Source organism: Perca flavescens, chromosome 20 (genome assembly GCF_004354835.1).
Source record: "Perca flavescens isolate YP-PL-M2 chromosome 20, PFLA_1.0, whole genome shotgun sequence".
In the NCBI taxonomy this organism is placed as follows: domain Eukaryota; kingdom Metazoa; phylum Chordata; class Actinopteri; order Perciformes; family Percidae; genus Perca; species Perca flavescens.
In genome coordinates, this window is record NC_041350.1 from 16,602,214 (window position 1) to 16,623,943 (window position 21,730).

Consider the following 21,730-nt stretch of genomic DNA (forward strand, 5'->3'; position numbering starts at 1 on the left):
ATGATGTCCAGTGGCTGGCACATTGTTCTCTCTTGTGTTGCACTATTAAATGACAAAACAAAAGAAAATATCAATTCCAGCTTTGCTATTTTATCTCTGAACAGCAGAACATTAATGTTTCTATTGAGGAATATGCAGTCGGCATGCTGTTGTTGTAGCTCATACATCATTTCATTGTACCAACAATGTCTGATCCAAAGATGCAGTCTTATTGGCACTAGCTCGCATTGTACAGGCGGTGCTGCTGCTGTGTGTGTCCTGTGGTCACAAAAGGCTCACTGCCCAGCTGTACAATCGGTCTTCTGTTTATGTGACATATTGGATTGCAGTTTGTCACAGTCAACGGCCATGTATTTTATCACGATAACAAGCCCCCTTCTGTTGTTGCTGTTACATTTTCTGCCAGGCTATTGTACTGCAGGCCTCGGAGTCCACACAGTGCTAAGGGTTTGACCCCCCAGCTTTTCTTTTATCCACTGACAATACCCTGCTATCAGTGACACACGTCTAACCATAGATATAAGATGTTTCATATCTATGCGTCTAACGCTGTAACATACCGAATGGATAGGTTAAAATGACTTTAACTGAAGTTTGAAATAAGTAGTGAAAAGATGTAGTGGTGACTGGCTGTTACTGTAAAAATCAGGATGCTGATATCTCTGGATCTTTGTAAAACAGTCAGAGTACGTATCTCATTAGCGCTGTTAATATTTTCCTTCAATGAGTGGATTTGAAGTGATAAGGTTTTGGGGAGCTTTACCTAAAGAATCCCAGTTTGGCTTCCCTCTGAGGTACCCTGCTGCTGAATGAGTCCCCAAAGCCCCTGGCTCGGGACCGCTGGTCTTAATTTTAAGCCCTCTGGTCCCCTTTGGCTTTAATTGGCTCTCTCTGGGAAATCTTATGCCTTCAATTGATTTCTTTCCCCTCGGCTCTCTCTAATGAAACGTGCTGGCTCCTGCCATTATTATTATTATTATTATTATGGTACACAATCAACACAAGCATGTGTGATTTCTCCTGGGAAATATGGAAATATTTGGCTATTTTGTTAACATTACTAGGTGGTTGACAACAGGCAACACAGTAATGGTTTACACACAATGCAGATCTTCATGAAGCTGGCTTAGACTTGATTGATGATTATGTGTTTAATTAGGCTTGTCTGTGTGTGACATTTAATCCAGGGAAAGAGAATAATTGATCATAGAAGAAGAGTCAGTGATATCTATAAGAAGGCCAATCCACATGTTTATCCAGCACAAATGGCATTGTGTAATAATTTATCTTGGATATAAAGATAAATATTCTGTATTGGCTGATTATGGTTCATTCCATAACATTAGAGTAGATAAGTTTGCTCCAGTGACCAGTGGATACTGTAATATTCATAATGTTGTTACTTCATAGAGAGCCGAAGTCCTGACATCACATTCTTTGTTATACTATGCTTCTGTAACTCAATGCAATCTTCCATTCAGCATTTCTTTCATTGGGCTTTCTGGAAAAATTAAGCATATTCTTTAGGTTTATTTTCCATATTCAGCATCCACTTGCTATCCAAAATTGAAGCCTTCTTGATTTTAACAAAGTTATACAGCTATTCATTTGTTAGCATACAAAAAAACTACAGCACCCATGAAAAGTAACTGCATTTTATTTCTATGGTATTCACCATTTTCTTGCTATTATACTAAAAGAATCAATAAAATGTTAAATGAGGGCTGTGTTATGTTATGGAAGAAAAAGTATTGGTTTCTGTATCTTCTGCAGTGCTTTGTCCCTTGTGATCGAACAAAACGCATAGGCGGGGCTTTCTTAAAGTAAAGATAGGCAGGGACATCTGTGCATCTGTCATTCATCTTCACTCTGAAGTGCTCTGCATTGCCTCGAAAGTGGATGTCCACATGACTCAGCTTACTAACTTATTAGTTCCATTGGTAATGCTGTCGTGTTATGGATTTGGTTTCTGGTCACAGCGCATGGTTGGTTGGTACAGAGAATATTACAGCTTCAAATTACAGGCCAAGCAACTAGACAGATCTGATCTTGTAGATGAATGCTAACAAGCAAGCCCAACGTTGAAGATTTGCCTTTGGGTATGATAGGGCCATCACAGTTCATATTCTTTCTTTGATAGTTGTTAGGCATTTTACAGTCTGAAATGTTGGTAGCTATTATGTTCAATTCCCGGCCAGGCCACCAGTGTCTATGCAAACATGGGACTGAGGCCTATAATTTTTTTATATAAAATATTATTTTTTTTTTTTTTTCTTTTACAAAACTCTTATGTGAAACAGCTGCTACTTTCTGGGGTATTCACCGCTTGGCCAGGAGTCCAATGGGATCAAGGAGATGCATCCAATATAAATGAGAGGACATGAATATTTATCAGTGGGACTTTGCCCTGTCTCCATTGAGGTAAGTTAGTAAGGGCGTTCAGCTCATTGTCCTTCACAGGAACAGATAGACTCTGACACATTCACCAAACCTTTGTCACCTTACTTTGCAGTGGCTCTACGCTCCAATAAATGGTCAATCTGAGTATTGATCAATCACTAACTACAAATTGCACTGTTATCTGAAAAGTTGGGCCACTAAATGCCAAATTGATTCACAATGTTTACTCCTCAGGGCTTTATGCCATTGATTCCCTTGAATCTGGTCACCTGTGCCACAAATGGCTATATATAACCGTGCTTTAAGTGGTACACCACTCAATTTAACGTTTTACATAAATTCTCTCTATAGTCTAAACGAAACACAATCAGTAACATTTAGGCTAGATGATCAAAAATGCAAAAATGCAGTTTACTTGTATAGCATCAAACTGAAATTCATGGTGGTTTACATAAGACAAAGAAATGCAATACTAAAAATATAAATATTGCAATGCTTTCATCAGTGGGCCATAGGCTCAATCACCCATGTGTGTGTGCCTGCTACTTCTGTGTTTCTGAGTTATATCTTCTGCTACTTTTTAATAGAAAGTGACCGCAATAACTTACTTTCAGTATCGGTTGTTGTTTCAGAATTGGTGTTGCACTCGTTCTCTCTTGTGAGGTGTGAAATAGCGAGAGAGATAAAAAATATACTGTAAATGATTTGGATCAAGCGTGTGTGTACCTACAACTAGGGCTGGGCGATATATCGATATTATATCGATATTGTGATATGAGACTAGATATTGTCTTAGATTTTGGATATCGTAATATCGTGATATGACATAAGTGTCTTTTCCTGGTTTTAAAGGCTGCATTACAGTGAAGTGATGTACTTTTCTGAACTTTCCAGACTGTTCTAGCTGTTCTATTATTAATGATTATTTATCTAAAATCTAAGTGTGAAGATATTTTGCAAGAGCACCAACTTTCAACTCTAGAATATATCGCCGCAATATCGATATCGAGGTATTTGGTCAAGAATATCATGATATCTGATTTTCTCTATATCGCCCAGCCCTATATCAGAAAATATGGGATGTAGAAATAAGCGCTGAAAATGTGTAGAAGAAAAATTTAACAATTTAAAATGTTGGGAAAAACTAAAACAACAGTTGTTATACTGTATTTAAGTTTACATTTTATTGTTATTTGAACAGCTGAGCATTGAACCAGGTGAAGAAACCTGTTTATTATTTATTCATTTGATTTTGCAACTGTTCACTGAAATAGTTCTATGAAACTACATGTGACATGTCATATTTGGGTTTGACTTTGACTGAACATTTGCTCTCACTTGCGGAAAAAATATTGGGATATATATCGTATATCGATATTCAGCCAAAATATATCGGGATATGACTTTTGGTTAATATCGCCCAGCCCTACCTACAACCAAACAGCATGTTTTAGTGTCCTACCCCATGTCGTTAACTTTTTTTTTTGGGCTGTAAATCACACTCATAAAATGGGACACGGCTTCAGATGAAACATCTTCCAGCGGCCGTTAAGGGAAGTTAATGCTGTCAGTAGTGACGTATCTGAACAGTGCCATTGTAGAACAACTGCAGAACATTCACCCAGCCAGCAAACGTCAGTTGCTTAACATGCTTATGTAACATTTACAGTCTTTTGTAACATTACAGAAAAACATGCTTTTTGTGCTGTGTTCAGTTCTGATACTTGAGCATATTTACATATATTGTGAAGTTTTGAGTACTGGATTTTGAGCAGATTTTTGCTGTGAATTACATAGTCTTTATAAAGTCTGCATGCGCCACTATAGATCAACACTTACAAACTGAGTACTTGACTACAGATTCTTGCCAGAGTGCAAAGTCATTTGTACAGATCAGCTGCTTAAAGGTTGTCTCCTCACTCTTAGCGCACCATTGAGGACCTACTGCGTATTCGGTGCTGTATCATAGCAACTGACTGCTTTATTTTTTCATCTAGGTAGTGGTTGCCAAGGCTGGGAGTTTATTCTCTGAAATCAATGCCATTTCCAAAGTCATTAAGTCACTGATCCTACCTGAGCTAATAAGCAGATAAACACCTTTTGTAACACACATAAAACCGACCTTCAGTTGGAATAGGGCAGAAGTAGTGATTCCAGTGGGATATGGCATGTTTGTATTGTTGAGGACTTGGACTTCAGATATTGTACTATTTGTCTTACTATGTGTCTTTTTGCGTCCGTGACTTGCAAGTTTTCACTAATCGTCACAAACAGGCAGTTGTTTGAGCTCGTAATGGTCTGCTTTACTGGGCAAAAAAAGGCTACTCTTGAGGATGTAAATCAATGGACTATATTGGTTCTCAAAGAGGCTCATTAATGATGCTTTATATTTTTGTTGGGAATTCGTTTTTTTTTTACCAGCATTTGGCTGGTAAATGGTGCTAATTTTGAACCCTGCCCATGTCCAAACAACATGATAGTAGTTAAAGTGTGGTTAGAGGCTGTCTCAGATGTTGCTGGCAGAGTCCTGGCTAGCCTCAGTAATTTTTCCCTTGGTGAAGAACACTCTGACTCACTGCCTTTTAGCTGCATTGGCCTCTCGCACATCCGCTGCTACTGTACCTATCGTCACAGCAAGAAAGTCCACCATATAACTCTTTTTCTAAATTGATAGTTATAAAGTATCTTGCATTTTTAGCCTAACATTTTTGGTGTGTTTTTCTGGTCAAATGCAGATGTAACTTCTTGTTTTCGATACAGGCCCACATATTAAATGTCAGATTTTTAGTCCCTCACATAAAAAGCAACAGCTTCTTTTTAGACCACCCAGTACCAATGTTCAACATGGAGAAATCAAACCGCCACAATAATGACATGATGCACTTTGCAGAAGGGACACAACTTGTTCAGCTGTTTGTATTACTGATTAATAACAGCAGGAAAGTATTTGCAGGGTATGAGACATGGCTACCTGGTGATGTCTTCACCCGTCTTTGGCCCCATGTACATTTTTTGGTTATCTGCTTATTTGTTACATAGTGAACATAAAGTATACATAAGACCTGGGTGCCATGAGTATCCAGTGACCCTCTTTTACACTAGCCAAGAAAACCGCAACCGTATCTGCTGGCAAGTCTGGGTTGGCTCCAAATTTGGCCAAATTTGGTAAGAATACATGCAGAAGTATCTCTCTCCTTGTGTCTCTATGTGCAAGTAAGTCATATTATAAATCAAATGGTTGTACCACTGGCAGTTGTTTGCTAAGAACTATTAAAGAAAGCTTCCTGCTTATATTTTTATGCATTCACATTATTCAGCACTGTGGAGGAGACATGCAGCATGAATATATCTAATAGATGACGTAATCAGTCAGCAGTAGACTGCATCTTTTAATTGGACTATTTCTTAAAAATATTTCCCTCAGTCTGTTCATCTGCCTCTCTGTAATGATGCCAGTATTTTTTGGGGGTATAAATTATAAAGCTGGCAGGTGTTTGCTAGGAGTTGCATGCATCAAAAGGGGTAAGTGGTGTTAAACAAAGCTTGTTGAGAAATGTAAAGGGACAGTAGAAGAAAAGAAAGAAGGAACCTAGAGAGACATGTCTGCACCCAAGGGCACACAGACATGGTTGTCACCCCAAGTCTGCATGGCCCACACAGGACCTTTTCTAGAGCATTGGCTAATTGTGCATACAAGATTTTCTTTCTTCCTTTCTGTTGCTCTGCATTTGTTTTTTCACTGACATTGTAACATACTGTTTAGTACAAATGCCTGAGTGGATCAAGCCAAGGTCACTCATCACTGTGTAAATGCATCCAGCTGTGATAACATTATTTCATCGTTACACTTTCCTATTGGGCACCAGGATGACTGCTCAGAGCACAGATGGTGTCTCTGACCAAAAGCAGCCTTTGCTTGCAGCTTGAGTGAGGTTCATGTGTTTTAAGAAAGTAGACACTGGTTCTGGACCAGTGCTGCTGGCTACCTTGTGGGTAATGGCTGATTGTTTGGCTTTTAATAGCCGGTCTGACCGTAGAACCTGACTGGGATCTGTGGATTAGCTCAGAGAGGAGAGTGCCACACTGCAGGCTTTAACGCTCCACGTGTGTGCGTTTTTGCATCAATGAGTGCTTCCTTTTTTGCTGCTCCTATCTGTTTGGCACTTTTCTCATTATTTCTAGCATCAACACCATACCACATATTTGTGATTCCAGTAAATCATTGGCTGCATCTATGTAAACGGGTCAATGACGAATAAGGGTTGGCAAGATGAAAAATCTTTGAAAAAACTTTTTTAAAAGCATCCTTGAGTTTTGTTAAAATGTATAATTTGTGTTATTGTTCATTTCATCTCATTTGAAATAGGATTCGCACCATTTTTTAATTTTTTTTTTTACAAAAGGTATGTACTATTTCATCCACCACATTGTATGTGAATGTACTCATACGAATATAACTCCTATTTCAAAATTTCACCCGAAAATAGATTTTTATTAGGATTACTTAATATCAAGTGACAGGTGTGCTGGCAACTTTTGTTTTCTAAATAATCTTGGACAAATTGTGTAAAAAGTCTTAAAAACGTGTTTTTACACTGCACAATTTATTTTATAAGTAGTTAAAACTCATTCGATTACCAAACCCCTCACAAATTGTGTATGAGTGTCACAATCGTCTTGGTCGACGCTAAGCGTTGGATGCAGCGACGCAAGCTTAGGAAGTTGGCTTGACTGACAAAATTCCCCAAATTATTAGAATAAATATAAAAATAACTTTTTAATTATTTATTATGCTTATAATAATCTTTAATTTAGGGTTATGCCAAATTAGTTTATTGGATGTATTATTATATAATGTGCCTTTTTTTAACGAGTTACATTTTTTGGTTACACTTACACCACCTAGACATTTTTGCCATTATCCTCCAAGTGGTGTATGTATGACATGCCAATTCCTATGCCATTTTGGCGTGTTATCAAGACACATAATCGCTTTTTAGCGTGTTTATCAACGCCGTTTGGCCTCCATTGACCTACATTACGTGTGAATTATCGCCATAGCGAGTAGTATGAAAGGACGGAGAGACGGGATCGCGTCCTGCGAGCGGCGTTTATCAACCGTTTTAAAAAAAATTTATTATTATTATTATTTTTTTAATAAAGCCTTCCCCAATGTTCTTTTCCTAAACTCAAATGTTTATTGTTTTCCTAAGCGTGTGACATGGGTCACGTCATGTTTTCCTAAACCCAACTTTTTACACGCGTGTGATGTTCTCGCAATAGCACGATTCAACGCCACATGGTGTGTATGTTTACATCCGCTGTATACAGCGTAGACATACACGTGGAAAGCTCAAAATGCGTACAGATAACACGCCATTTGGCTTTAGGAAAGTGGCGTGTATGTTTATGCAAAGTCATGATGCCATGTTGTCCAGATATTCTCTCAAAATTGATTAAAACCCCAAACTTTACAATGCAGCCTCTAAAAAAATAATATAATACATTTATACACACTATAGACACAAAAAAATGGGCGTCACGTCATTGACCCAAACACAAAACAATCCAACCAACCCGTAATTTTCACTTTCTTAAATATGGATATCCTAAAGCCCTTATTCCACTATCTTTATGTATCCACAGTTTTATTAAGCAGACAGGCTTGTGGCTTCACTTGAGGTGAAGAACTTTGACAAATTGTCACATTTTTGTGTGTGTGTGTGTGTGTGTGTGTGTGTGTGTGTGTGTGTGTGTGTGTGTGTGTGTGTGTGTGTGTGTGTGTGTGTGTGTGTGTGTGTGTGTGTGTGTGTGTGTGTGTGTTCAGTGCATACACACACAAACACTATCTGCGGCCAGACGAAGACACAGGTAATATGATGACCACTTTAGTCCTGGCTGGCCAATAAATGTGGCACAAGTCATTCAAGTCATGACTCCGAGAAACAAATGAACTTTTGTGTTTGTGTGCGTGTGTGTGTGTCTGTGTCTGTGTCTGTGTGTGTGTTCAGTGCAACTAGATAATGCTGACAGAACAACAGTATTCTCGTTCTTAGCACCAGTACAACAAAGCTTGACTCGTTCCATGTAACTGGTGGTGCCCACACCAACACACACACACACACACGCACACAAAAGTCCATTTGTCTCTCAGAGTCACGACTAGTCATCATGTTACCTGTGTCTTCGTCTGGCTGCAGATAGAGGTTGTGTGTGTGTGTGTGTGTGTGTGTGTGTGTGTGTGTGTGTGTGTGTGTGTGTGTGTGTGTGTGTGTGTGTGTGTGTGTGTGTGTGTGTGTGTGTGTGTGTGTGTGTGTGTGTGTGTGTGTGTGTGTGTGTGTGCGCGCGCATGTTTGCGAGTGCGTGTGGAGAGGAGAGAAATGTTACAGTAAATGACAGCATAATGCAGTAAAGACTCACACTGAGCAGAAATGGAAACACTACGCTGCAACATGTGTCTTTCGATTTAATTAAAGGTTAACATTTTTAAGTTGGCTACAGTAATAGCTGCCATGCAGTTTCTATACCAGTGCTTTACCCCTTCAGAAGCATAAATTTAAAAAAAACAGAATACTGTGATTGATATATATATAGCATTACCGTCAGTGCTTCAAATTATACCGTGATGTAAAGTTTAGGCCATATCGCCCAGCCCTACCATATATGCTCCACAGCCACTTTTTGCCTAGAATGCAGTTGAGTTTAACTTCAAGGCTTTGAGTCCCTCCCTCACTCTGTGAATCTGCATGAGTCATTGTGGACCACAGCTGATGGAAATGAAATGAGACTGTGCAGAACAGGACTGTAGCGTCACATGGGCTGTGCGGGGGGAGGAGTGGGGGAGTGGGAGGTAAGGAGGGGTGGTGACTTAATGACATGGAAAAATGGGTTTTATGCTAATGACCATCTAAATGTATCTTTCCCTTTGTGCAGAAACACACAAACAGATGCAGGGACACATGCACAGACAGGTACCCACCAGTCAGTCGCGAGTCAGGCTTGTATAGGAAGCCCCATACGGCTCTTTTCAAAAGGAACTATTTTAGTCGCTGGGTGTTAAACATGGACCATGCACAGGGAGAAATGAGAGGAGTACTATATATGAAAAGTAATATTACCCCAGTAGCATGGGTGTGTTTGTGTGCTCATTGAAGGAGTGGAAGTTATTACGCAAGCAAAGAAAGAGAAACAGAGAGCAGGTCAGACTCAACAAGCCAGTTTTATTGAGATGTTTATCTGTCTTAGTAGTGCCATATGGAAACCTTATGCACTGCTTTTTCTCCAGGCCTCTAATCATACACAGACTCACACAGACTACTAAAGGCTAGAAAGTGTCAGTAGGCAGGCTAGTCAGATTGGATGGGGATCCTAAGATGTGTTTGACTCTTTTTAGACTCTTGGATTAACTATTTATTTCTTTATAGGCCTTACATTGATTTCCACACAAACACTTCAAAACGATAATACTTTTTGTACCTCCCTTGAGGTTTGTTAATATTTTGTATATATCAGTCGTACCACCGCTTTGGTCCCGACTGAAATAACTCAACAACTATTGGATGGATTGCCATGTATTTTCCTGTAAATGTTCATCTAGTGCCACCAGCATGTCAAAGGTTTCACTTTTAATCAGTGAAATAGCTTGACATCCACTCAATGGATTATCAAAACAATGTGTACAGACTAGGCCTGCACGATTCGGGGAAAAATATGAATCACGATTTTTTAGCTTAGAGTTGATATCACGATTCTCTGCCACGATTTTTTTCTCACGAAGTGTAATGTTTATTGCACACATGAACCATGACAAAACAAAACAAATTGGCAGTACACAACATAGATATTTTTTGTTGGCACCTATAGCACATTTCGCATCACCACAAAGAAAATAAAGTACATACTGGCTTACTATTTAAGTACAGTAGGCTACCAAAAATAGTGACATATAACATATTGAACTACATATGGCCCTGATAAAGGCTCTATCTGAACTCCTTGAACATGTCTTTACATAATTAAAACATGTCAATGTCAAATGCTTTCAATAAATTAATTGAAGGAGAAAAAAGGAAATCGAAGTCATTTCATTTCACATCGTGAATCGAGATCACAATTTTATAACGATTTATCGTGCAGGCCTAGTATAGACATTCATGGTTCCCAGATGATGTATCTAGTCTAGTGTCTAGTGCCACCATCAGGTTGTCAATTTTAGTTTTGAATGAAATATCGAAACTATCGGATGGATTTGCGGTGAAATTTGCTTCAGATATTTAAGTAAGTCTCTCAAGGATATGTGACTTGTTTCATTTAGCGCCACAATTGGGTCAACAAAGTATTTCACAAATTAAAAGTTTTTTAAACTTTGGTTCCAAATAACTGCAGAACTAATGACCTCTTCAGCCTCAGCTCTACTTTGTGTTTAGTGCTAATTTGCAAATGTCAGCCTGCTAATTAGCAAATGTTGGCATGCTAAGGCGGCGTTCAGACAGGAAAACAGCGATCCGGCGGTTTGCTACAGGGTTGTGCGGCGGTGTGAGTGTCAATGAAATTGCCTATTTGTGTGACGTCCTGTTGTGTTCTTTAACCCCCCAATGTAGCACAATAGACCTTATATTTCACAACTACTGTTTTCCCTCAGATCGTTTATAGACCTCGCCGTTTCCGACCGCACTTGAAAGCAGCTTCATTTCACGGAGAAAGAGAGAAAGAAAAGAGGCAAGCGAGACAGATGTTTGGCTTTGTTGTTTGGCAAATATTCAGCTGTACCGTAAACATCTGGGCAGTTCAGTGCTTGTGTTTTAAAACTTTCTTGTGGCAGCAAGGGAAGTCGTGAGGTTTCCTGTTTACTGTACGGGACTCTCACACCGCCTCAAAACCGACGGCGGTTACATGATTGGCCACCGCAGCGGGACGTATGGTTGCGTTTTCACCGCTGAAGTTTTTTTGCGTCTCCCCCCTGCGGCAACCCCCGCCGCAGCCTAAACGCACTACCCCCCATTCAAAATGAATGGAAAGACCTGCTTTTTTGACCGGTGGCCGACGCAGGCTGTATGAATGCCCACTAACACTAACTAACATCAGCGTGTTAGCATTGTCATTGTGAGCAGCATTGTGAGTTATCATGCTGACTTTAAAATTGAGCTCAAAGCACAGCTGTGCCTACGTACACCCTCACAGAGCCTGACTGTAGATTCTTGGTCCTGTTTTTATAGAAAAGGAAAGAGGAAGCTATACCCAGACAGGGTTTTTCCTGGCTCTGAATGCGCTTTTGTGGGGGGGGCACATACTAAGCGGGGGGGGGTTGTCCCCAGGAAACGTTCAGCATCAAAGACTTAATTTCCTGCATTCTGGCACATTTTTAAGCATCAATTTATGGTGAAAATGTCATTATTTATGGTAAACCCAATATTCTGTTGGCAGCTAACAATTCAAAATCTAAAAATATAATGCAGTAAGGGGGCTTTCACATCCTGGACGTAGGCCCAGATCGGACTACACTTGACCAAAGTCCAGTTTGTTTAATTAATATGAACAGGGCTTTATGGTAACTTTTATGGCACGTTTTGCTCCTAAGTTGAAAAATGTAGGAGTGACTTACATAAGGTAACTGCTACTGTTGTAGCTAATTTGTACAATAAAACAATAGTGGAACGAATACAAAATGTTATGAAGTGTAATGTTTTCTATTTTGATTCTATACATTTTTAACCGGTTATGAAACTGTCTCAATTTAATACTGATGCCATCAGACGACAGCGCAGCCCGCCGCTCGGACAGACAGCAGTTGGAGCTCCGGTGGAAGCCGCTCCGCTCCCGACGGCAGCAGCTTCTCGCTGCGCCGCTGGTCCCCCGGGGCAGCATGATCACTGGGAGAGTCGGTACAGCCTGACTCTGCAAACGAAGATCCCATTAGCGCTATACAGCGGAGCGTTCGGATCCAGTCAAATCAGCGCCAGCCGCGTGGGTAAAATATATATAATATGGCATGTGGATGAGAGGCTGGCTGCTGAAAATCAGACGCTTTGGCGCTAGTCATTTTCCTTTGGCACTGGCTAAAAACTCTTTGGTGGGCGCCAACACTTTCTCTATGCAGGAAAAACCCTGCCAGAGGAAACATGACTTGTCATGTCATCCATCTGTTCCCTTCCGCGCCATCACTCCTTCCTTTCTTCACATCCTGGCTGATGCTGCTGTACAGCATGACCTCTTTAGCTAATAAGTTTGATTTTAACACGAGTAGGGACAGAAGGAGAGAAAAGTTAGGTATTAAGTCCCCTTTAAACTTTGTAGTCAAAGCACTTACTTTGGTGCTAATTTCAGGACTAACATATAGAAGAAAAACAATGGGAAGTGGAAGGCAAAAGGTTAGACCGAAAATGATTGAAAAAACGGAAGAGTGGTGTCAGAAGGACATGAACATGAGCATTGCTGTAGCCCTGAAGGCCTTCATGTTACCATCCCGCACACTTACACAGACAGTGAGGCACACGCACTGTATTTCACTTCACAATGAGCTTGAGGAAGCTGCCTTATCTCTGTCTTCCACTGCATCCACAATGACTTCCTCAGCTTCTTTCCCTCTGCCAGTCTGTGTGTCAGTCTATAATGTAGCTTCTTAAAGCTGAGCTGAGCTCTGTGCCGCAGCTGCCAGGAGGAACTGCCCGACAGCTTATTGTCCTTTAGGTGTTAATCTCTCACTGGCGCCTGCCACCATCAAATCATCTGGATTTTGTCTGTCTCCCTTCTTGTGTCTCTGTCTCCATACACACTGTAATGATGTGTGATGGATCTGCTAAGACCCTATGGTCTGGTACTGAGATAAAGTGATGGTGTTGAAGAGGAAGGGAGGAAAGCGCTCTTGTTGTTGTAGCTAAAAGGGTTTATTTGAGCTTTTGGAGTAAATATTGTGTTAATGTGGTTTGTTAACACAGGTAAAAATAACGGAATAATGGTCTCTGTCCTCTGCCAAGGAAACATTTATGGAGTTTATTAGAAGTGAGAGTGGCAGGTTACCAAATCTCGACCAACGTTTGTTTACAAGCCTTAGTTTGCTAGTATTTGCATAGTTTAATGGTTTGAACCACTGTCACACCTAACATTCATTCAGTGTTTTTGGTTCTCCCACCCTTCCCCCAATTCAGTCCTTCTCCCAGTCTATTTGGTTGTTTTTCCCAGTGACATATTTCAGTGGGTTTGCTGCAGTGCATTTAGGCTAACCAAAATAGTGGCTTTTCTTATTTCTGTGGCTCTCTTTGAATCTCTTATAAACTGTTCTGCAGCACTGCTTTTCTTACATTCTGAAACAAAAAGAGCGCTGTACCCCAGGGTAAGGTTGACTTCAGAGTGAATCAATAATGGAAAAGGAGATGCATGTAATATGAATGAACAAACAACGCACCCTGGTACAGTAGCTTGTCTATTGCAAAATGTTTATTCAGTAAACTGCTATCCCAACACTGGCGACAGTTTGACAGGAAACACATTTAGCCTTGCCTTTTAACAAATCCAGTGAATATCAAGAATGATATTGTCTATTTAGACTTTCAGATTGTATTGTTTTTGTCATGCAGTGCAGTATCTAACATTACCACAACTTGGCTGTAAAGCAGAGCATGGACCCATCAGGCAACAGTGCTTGCTAAAAATCCCTCAAGTCTTTGCAATTATGTGGAAGGCCTCCTTCATGTCAGACCAAATTCACAGCCAGGATGCTATGGTGTTAGTTTACAGTGTAAAATCACATCTGTGAGTGGAATGTAGCAAGTCGACTAGCATGTGGTCTCATTATAAAACTGCTGCCCAGACGAAAGAAACAGTTGTGTTTACTTTAACAGCTGAATTCTCAACTGACGGACTGATGTCAGTGTACTATCTCACAGCGTTTTGTTGATCTCATGAATTTAGATCCATTCAAAACACTGAAGTGTTGCTTTGGCATTCGTTGCAGTGAACACTTTGACATCTCACTAGCTGAGATGGGCCTTGAATAATCTAAATCCCTGTCATCTACTTTAAAAGCAATTATCTCGCCAACTTTCTGCTGAGCTGAAGTGACGCAGAACATAAGGTGGTGAGAGATACTGAAAGGTCTGAGTACCTCCAGTGGTATTGATATCAAAGTACAAACACTGGGAATGGTATGGGAATGGAAATGTTAACACGTGGATTGTAACAAAAGTTGGCATGCAGTTGCTCTTCATTATATGCTAGTATACACAGTGAGTGCTCATGCACGTGTGCTAACCTGTAGCTATAAGTATGTTCTCATGCGTAGTGAGATCATGTGTTTTTTTTTTATTTTTTACAGTGAACAAAATAAGATTTTCAAAGTACTCTTTAAAGTTGTTTCCCATTTATTTTGGGTCGGGAATTCAATAAAGTGTAGAAAAAAAGGCAAAATCCAAGGCACTCTTCTTCAAAATTATTTAAAAAGATTTTATTTTACTGGCTATTTCATAATGGAAAAATGAAAGACATAGGGAGAAGCAACCCACGCATAGCGGCATTGACAGCCTTCTTCAGGGTGGGATTAAGAGGTTAATGTTAGGAAGGTAGCATTTTAAAGTATTGTTCAATATTTATTGTTTGCCCCCGTCCATATTGACTTCCGTTGCTCCTTTTCACTGCTCTTTTTTGTTGGGGCAAACCGCTTCAAATCTGCTTCAAAATCTCCAATTCCATGCCACAAATATTTGTTCTACCACAGTCCTCACCCTGATTAAGTGGAATACTGCTCTACAGGTTTTTCATGATGCCAGCTGCTGTTACGTAGTTCCAAGTTCTATTTCCAAGTTCTACAAGTTCTCTATGTTATAGTAGAACTATTTATGCTTTATAATCAAAATGTTGCACCTGTAAAAAAAATACTGCAATCGTATTTTTCATATTACATGAAAAGCTTAAGAATAGATAATTCACAGTTGATATATTGCTTAGTCAGAGCTTTTGCCACAGCTTTAGCTTTCAAGTATTCACCCACGGCTCGACTTTGCTGCCGCTTTGAACAATGCAGCTCCTCTGTCACACCCTTGCAGTCTCTCACATGAAATTCCTTCCTTACAAAGCAATGTGTTGATAACCAGGGAGGGGCTGATTTTGCACTCACTAGGCTATTGCAAAGACAGAGTTGTAGTTCCTCAAGTTCGACTTCAAGCTTTATAAGTTCTTTTTTTTTAATCTTTAAACAACATATTATATAAGATATGTTTGTTTTTGTTTGTTGATGTATTTGCTGTGGAGTCAATGCATGCACATGAATGTGCACAGGAAAGCTTGATTCATGCTGCAACCATCTCAGTTTTTGCCAATGCTAGCTATTTTTGCCTCTGTGGCTCACATTGACAAATCAGTGACTATAATGATTGTGGGATGTTTGCTGGTTTGCAAATGAGCCAGTCAGTCATTATTAGTGCAGGCGCACAGGCTGGCAAGTCAGCTTTTCATTCAACCAACAAGCAATGTCCTCTTCACCAAGAGAGCAGCTTGAAGTAATCAAAGCGTGAAATAACATCCAAAGCTGTGGTTTGGGTAAATGCTGTTTGAAAAGGAGGCTCACGTGAGAAGGGGTAGCCAGAGGAGGTCTATTTGATGTGACAGGTTGTCATTTCCAGGCCATCATATGTTATTTTTAGCACTATAGATTTAAGGGGTGGGGGGGGGGGGGGTTTGCAACACTCAGTTATTTACAAAAGGAGGAGGAAATGGATTGAAACTAAACTAGGCCTCCTTACTGTATTATGTCTATGGTTGAATGATTGAAATAGCTGCCAGTCTGAATAAACACTAACATTTGGCACATAGGTAGATTGGGTTGTTTGCCTTTGATTCATAACAGCCAAATAGGTGACTGGTAGTTTGCTTTCAGATACCATAGGAACACTATCTGCAGTTTAAATGACACACCTTGACAGCAAACAATTTGCTTTTGGTTTAGCTCTGACAGTAGCACCAGGACCTGCTCACAGCCTTTTTGTTTTAGATTCTCCTGCTGGATCATTTTAGTTCCAATATGGGTTCTTCCCTTAAACAATACCAGCCACGACAATAACCGAACAAAAGATGCTGGCTCCTGTTATCAAGGTTCCTGCGCTTTTTGTTCTAATGTTCTAATATGATACACTCAGGCTAATGCTGCTGATGATTTGTCACCACATCGGTTAGTTGTGCAGACTAAAGGACCTAGATACTTAAAGCTATATCCATTCCTCTCTCTATCTCTTTCTCATTAATCATGCAGGATCCATAGATAATGGATGGTGCTCATGGTGTCTGTAGCCTTTTACTGCTTACTGGCCAGACAGATCTGTTAACACGACCTATATACATGGATTGGCCATTGTGCCTTCAGACATGTATCACTGAATGTGACATCAAACAACAAATCTAACTTATTAGCTAAAACAAGAGTTAATTTCACAGTTTTCAGTATTTAGTATAATGTTTTTTTTCCAATTAGTCCTGTGTCTGCTATGCATTTTCTGTGTCTCGTCTGTCCCAAATCAGCCTTTAAATACTCTATAATTTAGATAGGGTTTTTTAAAAGATGTGCACAGTCACTGCCCATGTATGACCACAAATGTGAGGTGATGTCATTGCACTGGAATAACAGCTTCTGCAAGGCAATAAGTCATGTAACCTTGGTTGTTATGGCTGTGTGTGTATATTTTCAAATTTGAAGGGAGATTGCAGGCAAAGAGAATGGAAGAAACAAATCTGGAAGCCTTTACTTTGTGCTTGTATGTGTGAGTAGTTTGATGCTGAGAGTGATGAATAGCCTAGCCCCACGGGACATATAGATCCTTAAAGGAACACGCCAACTTATTGGGGTTTTGTTTTATTACTCACAGTGTTGTGTTTGTGTACATGTCTGCATATGTCCTTCCAGCCCATACACAGTGATGACTCAGGTATGATGTTTGATGGGTCTTGCGGTTAAAAGGAACACGCCGACTTATTGGGACTTTAGCTTATTCACCGTATCCCCCAGAGTTAGATAGGTCCATACCTACCCTTCTCATCTCCGTGCGTGTTGTAACTCTGTCTGACGCACCCACCGCTAGCCTCGCTAAGCACAGATCCTGGAGGTAACTCGCTCCATCTAGCCTACTGCTCCCAATAAGTGACAAAATAATGCCAACATTTTCCTATTTACATGTTGTGATTTGTATATTCACAGCGTGTACAAATAACAAGGTCACATGAGACACAGCCATCTTCTAACTGTATACATACTGGGAACTATATTCTCAGAAAGGCGAAGCACTGCTACTGGGTGGAGTGATTTGCTCGCAGCACCTGAGTAGCCCCGTGGTGAGGAGCAGAGAGTTGTTGGCATTATTTTGACATATGCAGACATGTACACAAACGCAACACTGTGAGTAATAATTGTCTACAGAGAGGTAGGCCGCGGTCATAATGATAAGAAATCAAATATTAATTAAATAGATAATCAAATTTATAGGATAACACAATCCAGTCAGATCAATAGGACATGATATATGTGCCCACATTTCTATCTTACTCCATATGGTTCAGGATGAGTGAAGATAAAGTGTTAGTAATCAAACAGAGAGGTTTTCTCCTCCCCTCGATGGATCCAGTCAATCTCACTATTGTCTGGAATAAAGCCTCTTTACTGTGCCATTTGGAGACATTAGAAGATGAAATAAGGTCTCAAACCCAGCTTTACTATGACCTGTTAGACAGTGTATTTTCTAAAAAATTAATTTCTATACAAATACTGTATAACGCAATTCCAGTATTATTAGAACACATTGATATTAATGCAGATATTAAGGTATTGTTGGTTTTGAGTTTCATCCCATTTACTACAAAAACCTTCCCATATGAGTAAAAACCATAAAAATCATATAGATGGCGGTCCCATTACTCTGTTATTGGTTATTGTATTTGTGCGCTACAACTGAATTTACCTAAACAATGATGTACTATTTGTTTGTTAGAATTAACATTAATTGATCAAATACATTACCGTTATCTACAAGGTGCCTAACTGGCTCGTACATGCAACATTTTAGATTTATTAGTAAAGTTACTGTCAAGAGACTTAAAAAAATTTGATATTTTGCAATCTTAAAGTGACAGATCTTGAGAAAGATGGTTGTGACTTTGCGAAAGAACTTAGCTTGCTACCAAGCTAGTTATCCACTAGCTAGTTACAAAGACTTAATTCCTGTTTCAACTGACATCTGGGATTTGCCTTGCTGTTGTACAATTTCCACAGTGCAGACCTCTCTATCATAGAGGTCACCTATGCGGCTTCCTCTCTCTGATTACATTTCTGTATTTCTTACTATTCATTCATCCGTCTTATTATCGCTCTAATTCCAGAACAGAAGAGGAGTCTTTTTGAATCCATCCTGCTTTCTTACTTCTATAACATTGCTTTTGTGTCCGTCTATGCAGGTTAACTTTGTGGCATGTCAGCTATTCGCCCTGCTGATGGCTGTGTGGTTTCGGATCTACCTCCATCCCAGTAAGACCAGTCCTTTCATCAGACATGTGGTGGCCACTCTGCTGGGCTTCTACTTGGCTCTCTTCTGCTTTGGCTGGTGAGTCACTCCTCTGTTTTCCTGCAGCTCTTTTCTTGTCATTGCTGTCCTTTTATACTCTCCTTCCTTCCTTCCTTCCTTCCTTCCTTCCTTCCTTCCTTCCTTCCTTCCTTCCTTCCTTCCTTCCTTCACATTCCACACATTTTGTAATAATTAAATGCTGAGCAGAAAGTGAATGATAAGGCAGTGAACTATAAATTTGTAAAATGAAAAAATAAATCGTATATATTGCATTCATAATGTCACATTCAATTAATTTTTTTAAGAATAATTTGTATTATAATGGTTGATTTATAAGTTGAGTTATACATTCTTAAAAACAGAATAATGAAACAGAATTATGACTTAACACATTCCCTAATTGCGTCATTTAATGTGCATTTAATTAACTGCTTTCTAATAGAAAGCTTTATATTTCAGTGTTAATTATTCATTAACCATTCATTAATCACTTACACTGTCTGAAATGGCTCGTTGACATTATTCATACATTTTTATCTACATTTGGTTGGTCATCTGTGGGACTAGATATACAGTACTGAACAATATGAAGGGATAGTAGCTATTTGTTAGAGAAAGAGTTTTAAGTCTCATCATCAATTAATCTAAATTTTTCAGATTTATTGTTGTGTCATTGGTGATAGTTGTTTGGAGTAATAGTTTTGATATGTAAAGACTGTTTCATTCATTGTCTTACTTTTAAATTCAGTCTCTCTATTGAGTTTGCCATTTCCTGTTCTGCTTCTGTTCTCCTGTCATCATCCTACAAAATTTTCTTTGTTTGTTACTTGTCTGCCATCACTGACCTTCTCCCCTCTCATTGCCAACCCCTTCGCTGACCTTCCCCTCCTCATTCTCTCTCACCCAGTCATCATTCTCTTCATCCTCACCAAAGCAAATAGGTCGATCAAGCAGTAATGGATATACAATTATAAAGCTATTGCCCTGTAATTGACAGCTCACTGTACCTCTGGCAGAGTGCCTCTCAAAGTGTGTGTGTGTGTGTGTGTGTGTGTGTGTGTGTGTGTGTGTGTGTGTGTGTGTGTGTGTGTGTGTGTGTAAAAGAGTGCAAATGCAAGTGTGTGTGTGCATAGATGCATTCATGCATTTTACACGAGCAAGCTGCACTGGAGGAGCTGTTTGGGATCCTATAAACAATTAACATGTGCACGGCTCTAAGTTACAGTGACCTTACTCTGCTTGAGAAGTTTATCAAATAATTTGCATGTTTTTTTTTCATTTCAACTTCTGCATAATAATATGGTTTGGTATTGTAAAATCAGAAATGTAGATGATAAGAACACTATCATTCCTGTAGTTAGGGTCGAACATAAGATCCTTAGCTTGGATCACTGTGCCAACCCCAATGAATACCACATACTACCTTTGTTAAGGGGCTTGTGCTCTTTTAATTGCTGTGGCGCATAAAACTCTTTGGCAGGCTTTCACAGACACACATGTATTAATTGTTAGGCCCACGTGGAAAAGGAGATGTTAAGATGAATGGTGTTTTTCAAATTGAAGATTGATCTGACGTGTGTGTGTGTGTGTTTGTTTGTTTGTTTGTTTGTTTGTATAGGACAGCAAACATCGGAAACATTAGCCAGACGTCTAGGTAGTGGGAAAATGCTAACCTGGTGAAATTTTACCTGGTCATTAAGTAATAGGCGATAGGGTTTTGTTACATCACCTCGCAGACAGACGGTTCGACCCGAACTACAGGAATGATAGTGTTCTTATCACTTAAATTTCTGATTTTACAATACCAAACCATAGTATTATGCAGAGGTTGAAATGAGTGGTTACAAAAAAAAGATGCAATTATTTGATAAACTTCTCAAGCAGAGTAAGGTCACTGTAACTTAGAGCCGTGCACATGTTAATTGTTTATAGGATCCCAAACAGCTCCTCCAGTACAGCTTGCTCGTGTGAAATGCATGAATGCATCTATGCACACACTTGCATTGGCAATCTTTTATTCACACACACACACACACACACACACACACACACACACACACACACACACACACACACACACACACACACACACACACACACACACACACACACACACACACACACACACACACACACACTTTAAGCTTTTGTTGCACACACATTGTTCTTTCTTAGAGGGCACCTGGCTGCAGCCCTAGAGGATCTGCCTTGCAGATGCTGCAGAGTGTTGGTTTATTTTAGGATGTATTCCCTCTCTGTCAGACGCACAAGCTTATTTCTGGATGTCACTGGAGAAAACAATTGAACAGTTAACATTTCCTCTGTCATAGGGGACTGAGCTCATTTTAGCTTTTGTTGACATATTAACAGATGTTAGTTGATACATCCTATGCTAACCGGTCAGAAGTTAACAATGTCGTTAGATATCTCTTAATATTTTTCTCTCCCTACATCAGATATAACTGCATTCTTAAAACCTTTTATTTGCTAAGCGGTTCATCTAATTCACCCAGCTTGTGCTCCTTTGTTCCCTGCCAACCAGTGATGCCCTTACTCTCTTTGTTGAATCACTACTAGCCTATATCCTTGACATTCCACTTCCAGGATTGCTCCGCTGCCACAGGAAATTCCGCTGGATGCATGTATTTTTGCCGATTTCAGTTTGCTTCCGCTTTCTTTGTGTTGGAATATTAAACTCCGGTGTATTCACGAGGACTATGGTTAACTGCTCCTCAGACTAGACCCTAGCCCCTAGACTATCTGTCCAATCTGAGTTTTCTCTCGCATGACTATTT

The 21,730-nt window shown here is 39.7% G+C and overlaps 1 protein-coding gene across 1 annotated transcript in view; it reads left to right on the top strand.

Annotated features, from left to right (window-relative positions):
• mboat2a (membrane bound O-acyltransferase domain containing 2a) overlaps positions 1-21,730 on the top strand; it is a 47,976-nt gene that overhangs the window by 8,572 nt on the left and 17,674 nt on the right. The window contains exon 2 of the mRNA XM_028566609.1: positions 18,829-18,974. Coding sequence (XP_028422410.1) covers positions 18,829-18,974 — 146 coding nt within the window. The remainder of the gene's footprint in view (positions 1-18,828; positions 18,975-21,730) is intronic.